Source organism: Alosa sapidissima, chromosome 18 (genome assembly GCF_018492685.1).
Source record: "Alosa sapidissima isolate fAloSap1 chromosome 18, fAloSap1.pri, whole genome shotgun sequence".
Lineage (NCBI taxonomy): Eukaryota > Metazoa > Chordata > Actinopteri > Clupeiformes > Clupeidae > Alosa > Alosa sapidissima.
In genome coordinates, this window is record NC_055974.1 from 25,453,718 (window position 1) to 25,469,607 (window position 15,890).

Sequence of the window (15,890 nt, forward strand, 5' to 3'; positions counted from 1 at the left end):
ATTGTGTGTGTGTGTGTGTGTGTGTGTGTGTGTGTGTGTGTGTGTGTGTGTGTGTGTGTGTGTGTGTGTGTGTGTGTGTGTGTGTGTGTGAAGGAAGGATTGGACAGTCCAGGCCAGAGAGGCTCTGGTGAAATGTCTTGATATTACTGAATCTACAGTAACAGGGCTGAAGGAGCAAGAGCAGACCGGACCGAGGTAAAACATCACCGGATCCCTTGTCATGAGGAGTCGTGCCACAGGACAGCGCTTGTCTCTTCTCTCAGGGACTGTTATGACACCCTGCATCCCCTGCAGATATTGGAGCTATATAGTGGCTGCAGGCCGCGGGCTGTAGTTTGCCCACCCCTGCTCTAGACTTTATTTCTGTTTACTTTTTGATTCATATATTACTTTTGTTAAAAATGGACTTCACTGTCTGCCACCTCTTTCTATGTTGTGGTCAACGAGCCGGCCATAACAGGGACGAGACCGTTCTCCTTCCACAAAGTCCAGCTTGTCCATAACCCACTCCAACACATTTGCATTGGGGAAAGGTGGCAACATTTTGAACTTCCATGGCACTGCCCTGAGGCCGAGTAAAACCACAGTGGCACAATGCCCCTGTGTACCCACAAGCAACTCAGAGAAGCCTATAGGCCCAGTCCAGAACAGGAAACAGTATGCAGATGGGCTTTGCCTTTTCCTTCTTCCCTGTCACTGTCCTGCTGTTGGAAATGGATGGACATGAGGCCTAGTGTCAGAACAAGACTTCAGCCATGACACCTTTTGACATGAGCATGTCATGATGATGATGATGATGATATGTGTGTGCAATTGGACGATAGTCATTTAGGCAGGTCACTGTCTGCTTCTTAGGAACTGGGTGATGATGGTGGACATCAAACACTGCGGAACAGCAGCATGACAGCATCGGACTGCTTCAGGCTGCTGCTACTGTTTACAAATATTCAGATCTTTACAATAATCTTCCAGATACAGTATTAAAATGTTTGTGTGTGTGTGTGTGTGTGTGTGTCCAGCAGGAACCTGCTGGAAATCAGTTTTTTACTGAGTCAGGCCCGTTTTAAACTGTAGCTTTGTTACTTTAAAATACTTTCCTGTATAATAAATATGAAATGAATGTGTGAGTATGTGTTTGTATGTCTGGGGGTGTGGCGTTTGTTTGCATAAAGGACCTCGGGGCAGGTTGAATGCATGAAGTGCAATAAATGCAGGCAACATACACCTGAACCAGTCAAATTTGGGGCTCTCAGACACAACCAGCCAGCGTAACCAGAAGGGGTGACAGAGGAGCAACTCCAGAGCTGTCTGACAGGTAAGACCCAGTTTATCCTTCTTAATCAAACCAGCACTTCATATGGTAACACTTAACATACAGTAACACACGCATAATGGCACATGTATTAGGTCTTTATTGCACAATTTCTTAACCAATAGGTAATTTATTCTTGGCAAATCCTTAATAAGCAACTAGTTGGTCAGTATGTAAGGTTACTGCTGGTTGTTCTTGTTGTAGAAAATGTTGTTTTAGTAGTAACAGATATTTAGTGTTGTCCAATGCAATTTGTTGTGCCGTGCATTTTACGTTATTTTTTGTAGTTTGTAATATTCTGGGTTTTCTATGTTTTGTTAGTTGATCTGGAGAAAGGTGCCTACTACACCGCAAGACTACTGTACACTTAAAGATTTAAGGCATTTAGTCAGAATGACTCTGCTTCTCATTGCTATTCTGCTGTTCTCAGGTTAGTCTATGTGTGTATGTTTGAGTTAAAAGAATGAGACTCATTTATATTACAAATACATTCATCATGAATCCTATTCTATATGCCCTCCACTGAACCCATTATGTTTGTGTGTGTGTGTGTGTGTGTGTGTGCTCGCTCCTCTCTCCACTCAGGTCTGTGCCGTCTCTCCTCCTCTGTGCCACGTCGGTTCCATGTGGTGAAGGAGCAGAAGAGCTGGACAGAAGCTCAGCAGTACTGCAGAGAGGAGTTCACTGACCTCGTCACCATAGACGACATGACAGAGATGGAGAAGGTGAAGAGCATGATCCATGAAGCAGGTGTTGAGAGGGCGTGGATTGGGCTGAAGCAAGGAAGCAGTCCTAAGTGGCAGTGGTCTCTGGCCGACAGGGATTTCTACAGAGAGAATGATACAGAGTTCAGGAACTGGGGTGAAAACCAACCAGATGAAAGTGGACACATATGTGCAAATAATTACAAAGAATTGTGGTATGATGCCCCGTGCAGTAAGAACAGACCCTTCATCTGCTATGATGGTGAGGAGACTATTCATTCACTCAGCAATACATGCAGGCAAACTTTGCAGGTCAATAAATCAGTAGGTTATGACTTCAGGTACACTTACATTAGTTTAGTTCAGACTCACTCATGGATACAGATGGCCAAACTGTGCAGTAACAGTTTGTTACACTCACACTAGTTCAGACTGTAAAGCTGTGCTGATTCTCAGTTAACCGTGACCCATACATTACCACGGGGGGAAACTCCACACAGCCCTATGTGCTGGTTACTGATAAAAAGAACTGGACAGATGCTCAGAGATACTGCAGAGAGAAACACACAGACCTGGCCAGTGTGAGGAATCAGGCAGAGAACGACAAGGTAGAGGAAGTTAGAGGAAGTATCCCTGCCTTCAGAATGAGAAGGTGAAGAGCATGATCCAAGAAGCAGGTGTCAGTCAGGCTTGGATTGGACTGAAGCAGGGAAGCAGTTTTAAGCAGCAGTGGTCTCTGGCCGACAGGGATTTCTACAGAGAGAATGAAACAGAGTTCAGGAACTGGGGTAAAAACCAACCAGAGGAGGGTGATGAATATTGTGTTGTTCAGGATGAGCATGGAGGGACATGGCATGATTACTTTTGCAGAGAAACGTTCCCCTTCATCTGTTACAATGGTGAGAAGCCACCTTCAGGCATTCAGAAGCTTTGTTCACTTACACAAGTCATACACACAAGAAGCCAGTCTCTGCAAGGAAACCAATCAGTTTATTACAACCTTGTGTTCAAATTCACATTTCACATTCACAATTGAGACTGCTGTATCAGTCTCTGTTAACCATGACATATGCATTACCACAGGGGGAGACTCTACACAGCCCTATGTGCTGGTTACTGAGGAGAAGAACTGGGCAGACGCTCAGAGATACTGCAGAGAGAAACACACAGACCTGGCCAGTGTGAGGAATCAAGCAGAGAATGACCAGATAGAGGAAGTTAGAGGACGTGTTGATGGTGCCTGGATCGGCCTGTTCAAAGATACCTGGGAGTGGTCAGATGGCAGCAACTCCTCATTCCGCCACTGGAACAATGGTAAAGGTGATGTGGATAAGTGCACTGAAATTAAGTCCAGTGGTCAGTGGAATGATGCACCGTGTAGCCGATCTCAGAACTTCATCTGCTATGAAGGTCAGTCTTTTTTCAACTTGATTCATTTTGTTGCTGAGTGGTACCATCATCCCCTTACAGTGTCACTGTCTCTAAATGGTGTTCTGATTTATTACTTGTGTCACTATCTGCTCCCTCTATTTTTTTTTCTATTTCCTCTATATTCCCTCCAGACAAGCTGGTTCTGGTCCGTGAGAGTAAGACCTGGCAAGAGGCGCTGTAGTACTGCCGAGAGCACCATGTGGACCTGGTGTCTGTGACGTCCGAGCGGGTCCAGCGCTGGGTGAGTGAGCGGGCTAAAGGAGCCTCCACTGCTCACGTGTGGCTGGGCCTGCGTCACGCCTGTGGCCTGGGCTGGTTCTGGGTCTGTGGAGAGACCGTTTGCTACAACCACTGGGCCCCAGGACAAGAGCAAGTGGAGTCCTGCAAACACAGAGCGGGGGCAGTGGAGTCTGGAGGGGGGCAGTGGGTCAGCAACCTGACTGAGACCGACAAACTCAACTTCATCTGCACCACTGAAGGTGAGTCCATCTCTCCCTAATATAGACATGAGTGTGTTTGTGTGTGTGTGTACAAGAATTAAGTCTAGTCCTGGACTGAGAAACTTTAATGGAGGAAATAGGAATATTACAGTGTTGGTTTAACTTCAGTTTACGGATGTGTGTCTGTGTGTGTGTATGTGCGTTTGTGTGTGTATGTGTGCATGAGTGTATTTGTGTGTGTGTGTGTACATGTGTGTTCACGTCCTATTTACAGAGCAGTACTGGATCCCCAGTCCTGAGCAGCGTTGAAGAAACTCCTCAGGGTCCTAAAGCTCCCCTTGATGCTCACCACTCATACACTACTATGAGTACTACTAACTAACTACCATCTACTATCACATACACTACTATGAGTACTACTAACTATCTACCAACTATTATCACATACTTGTCAAGATGTAGAATTTATGAATGTTTACTGTAGTCTACCTGACATGACTATTTCTAATTAATATGATGAACATTTCTTATTCGGAATGTAAAATGTAAAATGTACTATGCAAACGCCTAATAAAAATGACTTTGATCAGCATGGTGGTTGTTTGTGTTATCTTACATGCTTTGTTTATAGTCAGTCATACACTATTTCAAAATCAGGGACACAGCTGAACTAAATGAACATAGTTCAGTCATAGTTCACTTCTATAGTCACAACGTGTACACATACCAACGTAAAATGAGAAACATAAAATGTTAAATGTTAAAAGCCTCATTGAAACTACTGATGTTATGGGCCCCTTGTCCTGTGTGGAGATGCTGGCCTGTAAGATAGAATGAGTGTGGCGCTCTGTTCTCGGCACTGTGATGCAGGGGAGTGGCTCTCTGCTGCCCTCTACTGGCAGAAGGTGTAGTGGCAGGTGGCGAGTCAGTGGTCATTCCTCTAATGCAATATAGTGCTTCAGACCACACGGGATACCCGGTCTTTATCAGCCTGTGCTCATCTACATCTGCATCTACAGAAACCATAACTCCAAGATGACGGAACCATACACACACACACACACACACACACACTATGCATTATGTGTATGAAAGGTGCTATGCAAATGAAGCTTATTATTATTATTATTATTATTATTATTATTTTCCTTTATTACAGTGTAGGGTACAGAACAGAGCATGCACCAATGGCAACTAGACATTGATAAGTCAGATGAGGAGGAGGTGGGTTGCAAAAAGGCTTGCAGAGAAGGCGGCAAGAGTAGACAGGCTAAGGCAGTTTAAATAAGGCGCTCTGAAGGATTTACACCAATGTAATAGCAATGGATGATCAGCTGGGCAGTCAGCCCAGTTACTGGCAAACTCTGAGAAGCTGGCCGTGACTCTTTTCCCAGCCTGAAATAATGCTATGCTCTATGGTTTCTATTCACTGTGTAGTGCTCTACACTAGTGAATGTCTGTGAGCCCCCATGTTCATCATGCCCCCCAGAGTGTAAGATTTTTTGCTCGGTGACTCGTGCGGAAGTCTTGTGCCCCGACGTATCCGATTTGATGTCACTATCATATTCTCCAACCATGGCGGCCTCCCTCGCAACAACACAAGAGGCCAATCTCACTCTCATTACAAATAGGCAAGGTACATGTAATTCATCACTAAATTACACTATAGATAGAAACACTCAAGACATGTTCCTTCTTGCTAAACCATAGTAAGCAGTTCTAATAACTTATTTATGCATTTCCTGTATTTGTTTTCCGAGCTGATCTCATGAACACACTTTTTTTGAGGACGGAAAAGTCAGGTCTTCCGAGTTTCCGGTCGGCATAAAGGCAGTAATAGAGAGGCTGCAGGCTGCAGTCAGGACGTTAATGGCTCATTAGGCACACCTGGTGCAGGTGTTGGAGCTGTAGACAGGCTGCAGTCAGGACGTTAATGGCTCATTAGGCACACCTGGTGCAGGTGTTGGCTATAAGAACACCTGTCACTCTCCCTTCCCCATCGCTTCCACTCCTCTCTCATATTTTGACACCTTCCCTTTTTGACACACACACACTTGAACTCACTCCTACTCACGCACACACTCACTGGGCCTCACTGTCTGACCAGAAGAGACCATTCTCACAATAAGTAACTTTTGAATATTCCCTTTTTCCTTCAGCATGTACATTTTTGCCCCTTTGTTCTTTGTAAAAGATAAGAGACATAGGCTATAAAGCTTTTCGCAGAGTGTAAGTAGGCAAAATAAACCACACAAACTAGCAACTAGTGATGGGGTTTAGGCTTCAATGGGAGAATAAGACTATGTCATGTTTAAACTTCATTGTGCAGCTTCATGGAGAGAGGAATTTAGCCTACCTGGTTTGATTTGATTTGGACCTCTTGGTGGCTCCCCGGACAGCCCAGCCCAATTTAACCGCTGTATATTATGTATTTGTGAGTGTAGCCTACACAATGCAGAGAAATAAAAGATAAACTATGGTGCATTTCCATACTCAGCACTATAAATGTAAAATGCAAACTGCTACTGCTACTTTCCATATTCCATTGCAGACTGTACTTCCTGGGAAAATATAAGTCTATCAGCCATACAAAGTAGTTATCAACCAGGACCAAACAGTGAGGCCATGCAGCAAGGACCAAAAAGTGAGGCCATGCAAAACAAAAGGAAGTGAAAGATCTTGTGGTTTCTTTATGGCAAATTACGGCATAACACCAACAGCTTTGTTTATTCAGCTCTGAAATAGTTGCAGTTTGCAGGATGATGTAATGGGTGTGGTGTCGGCCTATTCAGCGCAGGCCCTGCGGCGGATCTCGAACACACACTACATGCACAACATGCTACGGTGTTAGTGTGAGGGAGCGAGGATTAGATAGATAGATAGATAGATACTTTATTGATCCCCAGGGGAAATTCAAGGTAGCAGCATACAGACAACACACACACATTCACTAACAGCAGAAAAAGTAATTAAAAGTATATAATATAAAAACACAACTAAGCAATAAGGACAGTAGAAGATAAAGAATATACTAAATATACTAAAATACAAATTATACTAACACTTAATCTAAATCAATTCTAAAAACAGTATCCAATCAAGAGGGGCTTGCAATGACTGAGGCAGGGACTGAGCCTGTGATTCTCTGTGCATAGTAAGGTAAGGTAAGGTGCTCTGTGTGAGTGAGTGTCATGGTGATAGTGCAAATGAGTAAGTCCAACAGTGCAACAGTGTAAAAATAAAGTCTATATATCTATATATATATATAACTATTTTAAGAAAAGGTATAAGTGTGGCCACAGTTCGGCTGTGGCATGGAGGGAGGGGTTATGCATGTGCTAATGTGCTAATATAGCACGCAAACAGTGAGGCAGTTAGGAACTCTGTCTGTTGGTGGCTGATGTCAAAGTACAGGTTGGTAGCACTGTGTGTATTATAGTGAGATGGTCATATTAGATCTGAATGAAGTCCCCAGAAGAAAAATAAAACTTGTGTGAAAGTGTACAGTTCAGTACAACAAAATGTAAACACTTTAGACCAAAATAAATAACACTGAAAAGATTCTTTGGGGTTAGTATTTTATTTATTGTAGTTAAATGTACCAACATGCTGCCTTTAAACAACAGACCATCATGTATCCATAAAACAAAGTTATAATTAAAACAATTAATAATTCAATCAAACATAGAACACTGCACAATCGGTCTGTCATAATCAACTTCTAGAAACGTATGACGTATAAAAATAACACATAGGTTTCAAACACAATACGAAAGGTTACAACTAGTTGTCATTAATAGTACATGTGTAAAAGCGTTTTTATGTTGTCTGAGGTGTCACTATGGTATGGTGGACTATGAAGTTGCAGTAGGATATGATATGAATAAACTCCTCAGCAAATATAACCAGACAGAAAGGAACTGAAACAAAAGACAGTGTTACAGATTTTATGAGGGGAGTCAAACAGACAAGCGATTTTAGAAAGAACAAGACACGCTTACCACTCAGTTTACTGTGCTGTATGTGCAATTAGTATTTACATCTCATCTATTTTCACATCTACATGTGAAAAACAGCAGAATGTGTTTTAAATCTCGTCTCTCTCTTTTATCTTCTCAGTCGTCTTCTCTTGGAAGATCTTTCCATCTGGTTGTCTCATCCAGGTCAGTTTGGTGTCTGCTGGCATTCCCCTCTCCCTCAGTCTCTGCTGAATCTGGAGAGCAGAACCCGATTCATTTAGAACCACTTTATCATGGACCCTTCACACAAGGGGCAATGGAAGGGATGTTTGAGGAGGGGCTTGGTGATTTTGGATCTCTGGTGTTTTGTTGGGGTTTTGTTCAAAAACAAAAGGATATGACGTCATTCAGAATTGCTGATGGCATCTTTAAGAAACTCAACTACAAGTTCTCCAGCACTGTAGGCTACATTTCAGACCGAATGTGCTCAAATAGCACACGCCTTTACATTACACTAGTATAGGGCAATCTGTTACAAGTCATCTGAGTAGTTTAGGGCAAAACCATGGTGGGCTTTTTTCTGTGACAAATTCAAAAACATTGAATATAACATATTTCACTTTTATTATCTTTTGTCCAGAATTATGGTGTCAAAGTAGCCGAAAGAGAGAAAAGAAAATAGCATTAATTCCATAAACATTCAGCATTCAGCTCCATCAAAGCACAGGTCAGACTCGCATGTACTGTAGGTCTGCCTCACCTGCTGTAGGAAGGCATGCTGCATGACAGGGTCATCCACGTTCACCTGAGAGTCCGTCTGAAGCTCCACTTTCACCCTCTGCCTCTTCATCTGTTTGGGGGCTGCACAGAGACACACACACATGCACATGTTTAAATACGGTATTTGAGATGGTACATATTAAGCACTTGGGACTTAGTGCTTAAATTATTTTTGCCACGGAAGACTTGATACACACACATGAAAAACAGAACACTTCCAGCTTTCCAGATTTATGTCCATGAGCTGAAACAGACTCACCCTCAGTGGTGCAGATGAAGTGGAGTTTGTCGGGCTCAGTCAGGTTAAATATATACAAATTTAAGAATATATAAAAATGATGTATTTGGATTAAGAAAGAGCATATTAAAACACCACCTACAACCATCCATTACGGCCATTTGCCTTTAAAATGCCCATGCCAGTTTTAAGATACAAAATACCCTCATTGATTTGAACATTGAACTGCACTGTTTTTGGGTCTTGCACGATGACTGTAAGGAATTTGTGTCATGTGCTGTATGCTAATTAGCCACACCACTCCTCAGCCATGGTCTATCTATCTATCTAATTCAGCTAATGAGTGGAGTCGCCTGTGTAAAGTGCACAAGAAGAACACAATCATGTGCCATTACTTTCTGAAGCTTGAGTGTTCCACCGCTGCATCTGACTGACCTTCATAGCAGATGAAGGCTCCAGGGTCAGAACATTCTAGCTTGTTCCACCAGCCGTTGGTATGGACCTGAGCACAGTTTTTTATCCCGTCATATTTGGGTTCTCTAAAGTCCCAGAGGCGGAGTGAGGAGCTGCTGCCATCTGACCACTCCCAGGCATCTCTGAACAGGCCGATCCAAGCAGGGTTATCTCCTCCTCCTCTAACATTGTCTATCTGGTCATTCTCTGCCTGATTCCTCACACTGGCCAGGTCTGTGTGTTTCTCTCTGCAGTATCTCTGAGCATCTGTCCAGTTCTGCTCCTCAGTAACCAGCACATAGGGCTGTGTGGAGTCTCCCCCTGTGGTAATGCATATGTCATGGTTAACAGAGACTGAAACAGCAGTCTGAATTAATGTGAATATACACATGGTATTAACACATTTATTGGTTTCCCTGTAAAGACTAGCTGCTTGTATGCATGACTGAGTAAACCATGACTGAATGCCTGAAGGTGGCTTCTCACCATTGTAACAGATGAAGGGGAATGCTGTTTTGCAAAAGTAATCATGCCATGTCCCTCGATGCTGATCCTGAACAACACAATATTCATCACCCTCCTCTGGTTGGTTTTTACCCCAGTTCCTGAACTCTGTTTCATTCTCTCTGTAGAAATCCCCGTCGGCCAGAGACCACTGCCACTTGGGACTGCTTCCCTGCTTCAGTCCAATCCAAGCCTGACTGACACCTCCATCATGGATCATGCTCTTCACCTTCTCATTCTCTGTCATGTCGTTTATGGTGGCGAGGTCAGTGAACTCCTCTCTGCAGTACCGCTGAGCTTCTGTCCAGTTCTTCTGTTCCTTCACCACATGGAACTGACGTGGCACGGAGGAGGAGAGACTACACACACCTGTGAGAAAGGAGTGTACACAGATAAAGTATATGGTAGGAGCAGGCTTCACTCAGTTTGAGAGTGCTTGGCCAAACTTAAATGTTAACTCAGAAAAAAAGGGACCGCACTTTGCATATATGTGTTTTATTGCACAGACGCGTTTCGGCTTAGCGCCTTCCTCAGTGTGCTCAAGTGGATACATATACAACCTCACTTATTTATACCCACACCCACATACACTCCCACGTAATCAACCAATGGTGATGCAGTGTCATCCCATACAATAATTCAATTAAAATGGTCCATTGCTTCTTCTGTTAATAGAATCACATCATGCACAGGCCATTTACACCAATAGCACTTTTACAAAAAACATTTTTACAAAAGACATTTTTACAAAAGACATTTTTTACAAGAAACAAGTCAAAGATAAGTCTTCATTCATTCCATTAGGTGTGCATGTATTCAAGTTAAATATATACCACGCCTCCCTCTGTAGAAGGCGTGGTATATACGTCAACAGGTACACAACAAAAGAGGTTAAGCAGGTAATTCTGCCTTTTACTTTGAACGTCCTGTGGGTGCTTGGATGTGTAAACGATTTTTCAGTCAGCATAAAGTTGCACGTTACACAATTAAAACACTTGAAGTTGCCGTCTGGGATTTTAAACGAAAGACGTAGCGGGCTTGGAGCAGGGAGATATGACTGTACGAGGCGGTCTCTTAGATTGGATGCTCTTTTGTAGCAGAATCGCGGGTCATCTTGAAAAACATGACCAATTGTTGGATCACCACTTAACATATGCCAATGACGTTGTACAATGTGTTTCAATGTATTAGATATGTTTCCATAGGTCGACACAAAAGTGATTGGAGTGTTTGTGCTTGAGGTCGGTCTATGTGCTCTAGAAGTTATTACGTTAGTGCGTTGGGTGTTGCGCACACGCTCAAGACAACCCTGTAGTAATGTACTGTTATATCCCCTGTGTGAAAATCTTTGGCATATCTCTCCTGCTTGTCGTTCAAAAGCCTCATCGCTGTCACAAATGCGGCGTACTCTTAGTAATTGACTATAAGGTAGACTGCGTTTCAGTGCTGGCGGGTGGAAACTCCGGTAATCCAGTAACGCATTGCGATCTGTGTCTTTTCGGTAGATCTCAGTGTGTAATGAGGTTTTTTCTGAAAGGAGTGTACACACACACACACAGATATAGAACTATACACAGATACACACAGAGAAATCTCGCATCCACACACTCACATACAGGGGCGCAGGAGGCACGGGGGACGTGGGGGATGTGTCCCACGCAGTGCTGAAGAGACAGCCGTCGTCCCCCTCACTTTTGATAAGGAAAAAAAGCCTTATATACGCTAAATAAATAATAAATAGGGTTTGCGCTAACTATGTAAAACTCCCCATTAACAGCATCACATCACTAACCACAGCCATCTACAGTACTGTAAGACTGCACAATCTCATATTCACTCTGTTGGATATCTGAAGCCAGTTTGTCTACTAACAACCATCATTAGAGATGCTTTTCGTTTGGAGCGGCATACTGGTAGGCCATCAAAAGCATAACATTTTCGGTTTGGTTTGGGATCTAATTTACTTTTGGACTGTTTGATTATATTGCTAAATGTTGGGACTGATGGGCACTGAACTCTGGGAGATATTTGATGGTTCACTGTTATGTTTCATGCAGTTGAAAAAGTGTCAGGATTTCCACCGCTGTTTATTGCGAGACAAGGTAGCCATTCATTGAATAGGGGTTGTGCTGTAATAGAAACCTTTTTGCGTAGCCAAGTAGCCTAAATTGAGTTATTGTTTAATTATGCATGATTTAGTAGGCTACTTTTTATTAAATTCGTAGGCTGGAATGCCTTGAGTCACGCAACAATTAAATGTAGTAGGCTTCAGCCTCTGGCAATTAGCTCGAAAGGGGCGGCAAGACAATGAGCTTGAGAACGTGTGTTGGAGACCCATGGTAGGAAAACGACTTTATTAATCCAACCAACAATATAATAAAATATTAAGAAGAGGTGTTATTTCATTTACTTAAATCGTATCGATTTGACAGCACTCGCAAATCTGAAGAAGTCACCCTGCTTTGATGTGAGTGTTTTGTCTATTTGCATAGGCGTTCATTGGGCTAGCCTACATGGTTTGATACGTGCTGAAAAGTCCTGTTTGCTGTTGAACTTGCGCTTTACCTATTCTATGTTGATTGACAAAGCCATACATTATGGCCCATAATGCAGCCTACAATGATTGTGTTGTCTGATGATCTAGCTATCCTCTGCCATTCAGAGCTCCGGAAAGTTCCCAGCTATTTTGAAACACCTGTTAGCAATCTCTGATGTCGGAATATTCAATGGCTACCCGACAATATCTCAGTGCAAACTCCAAAATTGTTCGTCTATTAATTTTCCACGGTTCAACACATTAGCCTACTAGAACATAGTTTGGCTGGCTTTATTCATTTCTGCCAGTTAGTGCTTTTTCCCCTGTGTATAAGTTACACTACATGCATTATTGTGTTTGACACTGAGGATAGCCTATCTGAGACGGTGGTCTGGTTTAAATGAGTTACGTTGTGAAATTGAGAATGGCACAGACTAAATCGTTTAGTCTATTTCTTTGTATTGTGAAATTGAATTGAGATATGGACTATTATAATCAATAATATGTTGAAATGAATTAAAAGTAATCATTTTCTATGAAAAATCTATGTCTGTTGTATGCTTGTGTCAAGGTAAAGCCTAGGCCTACCGTGCGCATATACTGTACTGCGCAAAAGCGCCACTTGCGCCTAGGCTATTTCATTGTATCGCCTTGTTAGGCTATGCGCGGGGTGTGTCAACTTTTTATGAGAGAGAGACCCCCTTGAAGACAAAAAGATAATTCGAGCCCTGTGTCCGGCTATAAATAGAATCAATCCCGGGCATAATTTGAGGATTTATGGTAGCCTATCTCCTGCTCAACATGACATTAGCTGTTATGTTTATTGATAACAAACTCAACTAGCCTACTGATCAACTCGTTTTCACTAGCCTAACTATAAAATACAAGTATATAGGCCTACCCAAAGTTTTTGTTCTAAGACATTTATTTCAAACATAATTTCAAGACACAAATTGGATACTTCAGTTACCTTGGTGCATACATCCCAGAGAGTAGGCGACCACACCCCAGAGTGATGGGCCTTTCTTACGCGTTCAGTGTGGGGTATAAACAAGCTTAGAATTTAGCGGTGTCACGTCTGGCTGTCACAGACATGGGGAGCTCTTTGAAGCTTGGGATAATGTGGTACAGTTACTACAGTAACAGTATTTTATTTTACTTCTTATGTAATATATATATTTTTTTTTTCAATTTTATAAATGCTTTGTTTAAATGCTGTTGGAACAAATAGTTGATTATAAAGGCAACTTTCTGTTGCAATTTTCTGTGTGTTCTAGACTGGTAACTTGTTAAGCCAACATGTTCTAACATTGCATAAATATTAACTGCAGACACATAGTGGAGAGTTGATTTGGTTTATACCAGACAATTTAGTTACTGTAGGCCTAACTAGGCTATTTGATCATGTAGTCTATGTTTGGATCATAGGCATGATGATTCATTCATGGCTTCATAAAATATCAACATCATGTTGCTTTTAGAGTATTCTACCACATAGCACATAGCAAGAAGCTGGTCTGAGGGCAGATCTGGCATTGTGCTCATCTCACAGTTTTGACAATTTTAATCAAACAATATTTTGAAAACAATCAATGGTATTATCTTAATATTCTGGCAAGTTTAAAATATGATGGTCGAAAGTGGGCCAGAGGTGGCGATCCGATATCTGGAAATCTGATTTCACTATGGGTTTGTGTTCACAATTTGGTCCCCCTCACTTTCAAAATATCTCCTGCGCCCCTGCTCACATACTAATTAGTATACAGTTATTCATCTCCATACTTGAGAATAAGTGTACGTGCACACACACACACACACACACACACTATAAAGAGTAGACTGACCTGAGACCAGCAGGAAAGTAATGAGAAGCAGGGTCATGACTGATGGTCTGAAGAAATTAAATTATTAAATAAATACATTTGAATAAATTAAAATAATTCACAAATGCTGGAGATACTGGTTTACATTATACATTATCCAGTAAAGAAAACAAACACTATAAAACATTCTTGGCTGTTTCTGACATCAAATTGTATTGGATGAATAGCAAAAAAGAGATTAGCAAAAAGATATTGAAAGACAATCAGTTACCAACTAATTCACAATGGTGTTGCTTTTTTCAGTTCTCTCTCTCTCTCTCTCAGACCCAAACACACACCACACACACATCAGCCTTCAGAATCCAGGTCAGCAATGCTTCTCTGTCCTCAGTCTGCCCCTTGTTGTATTCATCCATTCCCCCCCCCCCCAGATAACAGATAATGCAATCACTGACATGGGGGAAAGATGAGAGAGAAAAGGTAGAGTGACATTTAGTTCACCTAAAATATTGTTCCTAAAATACACTATGTTGTTATGATAAAGTTGTTGCCAGAATGTTGCAAGGGTGTTGCTAGGGTAATTATTGTGGATGTCATGTCGGTTGCTAGGTTGACATGCTGATTGCCAGATAACAGGATAAGGTTGGTTGCTATGGTGGTTGCTATATTGACATTAAGGTGTCTGAAGTTTGCATGGTAGTTCATGATAATTCCTAGCCTGGAAAATCCAGACCCTGGTAATCTAGAAAGATTAAGGGTCTGGCCACGAACAATGTAATGGCCCAACCCGAGGGGCGGCAACAAGCATGCATTCAAAAATCTCACTGCACGCAAATGGATAACACTAGATCATGTTTACTCTGAATGATTTCGGACTTTGACGCACTACGACCAATGTGTACTGTCCTCCAACGTTGCAGCGCTGTCTCCATCAGTTTAGCTGGTTCCCCGGAATGCAAGGGGAAAAAGTAACATGCATCATTGCTCATTGCCAGAGTGTCTCGCAGAGACAATTCCATTGTGCTCTCGCGAGAACTCTGGATTTCCAGGGTAGATAATTCCAGCATAAAGATCTTTTCTTGGTCTATCTACTAATTTATTGTTGCTAACAAATCCCTACGAACTTGTTGGAAAGTTGATAGACATGGGTGGGAACTTCACACAGCCAGGTGTGGACAGTAACTAAGTACATTTACTTGATTACTGTACTTAAGTATGATTTTTGAGTATCTGTACTTTACTTGAGTATTAATCTTTTTGGAAACTTGTGACTTTTACTCCACTACATTTGAAAGGCAAATACTGTACTTTTGACTCCACTGTTTTTGAAATAATGAGCATGAGTACTCGCTACTTTTAACCACATTTGATTCTTTGAATGCAATAATGCAGTTGAAGTTCATTTTTTTTCAATAGTCCAATTTGAACTCGGCTGAATAGATAATGGCCTATGATAATGATGTTGACAACAGATTTTTCATCAGAACATCCTCCATGTAGCCTGGGAGAACCCAGACAAACCTGTTATCAATTGAGATTTGAGAAGTAGTCTGGTGTTAACCACGCTATCCTCCATGATCATTGGGAAATTGGAATATAATTGGAAAATCACCTGAAATTCACCACATAACTACATCATTAAACGATAAATAATGTACTACTACACATAATTGAGTTATCTGGTTTTGTATTTAGCAGTGAAAATATTTT

General features: G+C 41.9%; 2 protein-coding genes across 3 annotated transcripts in view; one reads left to right on the forward strand and one right to left on the reverse strand.

Annotated features, from left to right (window-relative positions):
* Window positions 1-1,289: 1,289 nt before the first annotated feature.
* LOC121690252 (C-type mannose receptor 2-like) overlaps window positions 1,290-15,890 on the forward strand; it is a 1,098,322-nt gene continuing 1,083,721 nt past the window's right edge. Inside the window, exons 1-5 of the mRNA XM_042070719.1 lie at window positions 1,290-1,315; window positions 1,475-1,477; window positions 1,645-1,742; window positions 1,898-2,278; window positions 3,100-3,426. Coding sequence (XP_041926653.1) covers window positions 1,706-1,742; window positions 1,898-2,278; window positions 3,100-3,426 — 745 coding nt within the window. The 5' untranslated portion in view covers window positions 1,290-1,315; window positions 1,475-1,477; window positions 1,645-1,705. The remainder of the gene's footprint in view (window positions 1,316-1,474; window positions 1,478-1,644; window positions 1,743-1,897; window positions 2,279-3,099; window positions 3,427-15,890) is intronic.
* LOC121690269 (macrophage mannose receptor 1-like) overlaps window positions 7,462-15,890 on the reverse strand; it is an 8,836-nt gene continuing 407 nt past the window's right edge. The window contains exons 2-6 of one of the 2 annotated variants that reach the window (XM_042070756.1): window positions 14,202-14,248; window positions 9,804-10,190; window positions 9,300-9,638; window positions 8,607-8,707; window positions 7,462-8,100 (exon numbers count right to left, since the gene is read on the reverse strand). In XM_042070756.1, the coding sequence (XP_041926690.1) occupies window positions 7,975-8,100; window positions 8,607-8,707; window positions 9,300-9,638; window positions 9,804-10,190; window positions 14,202-14,238 (990 nt within the window). In that variant the 5' untranslated portion in view covers window positions 14,239-14,248 and the 3' untranslated portion in view covers window positions 7,462-7,974. Of the gene's footprint in view, window positions 8,101-8,606; window positions 8,708-9,299; window positions 9,639-9,803; window positions 10,191-10,300; window positions 10,378-14,201; window positions 14,249-15,890 lie in introns of those variants that run through there. The other variant, XM_042070757.1, reaches the window with a different exon arrangement.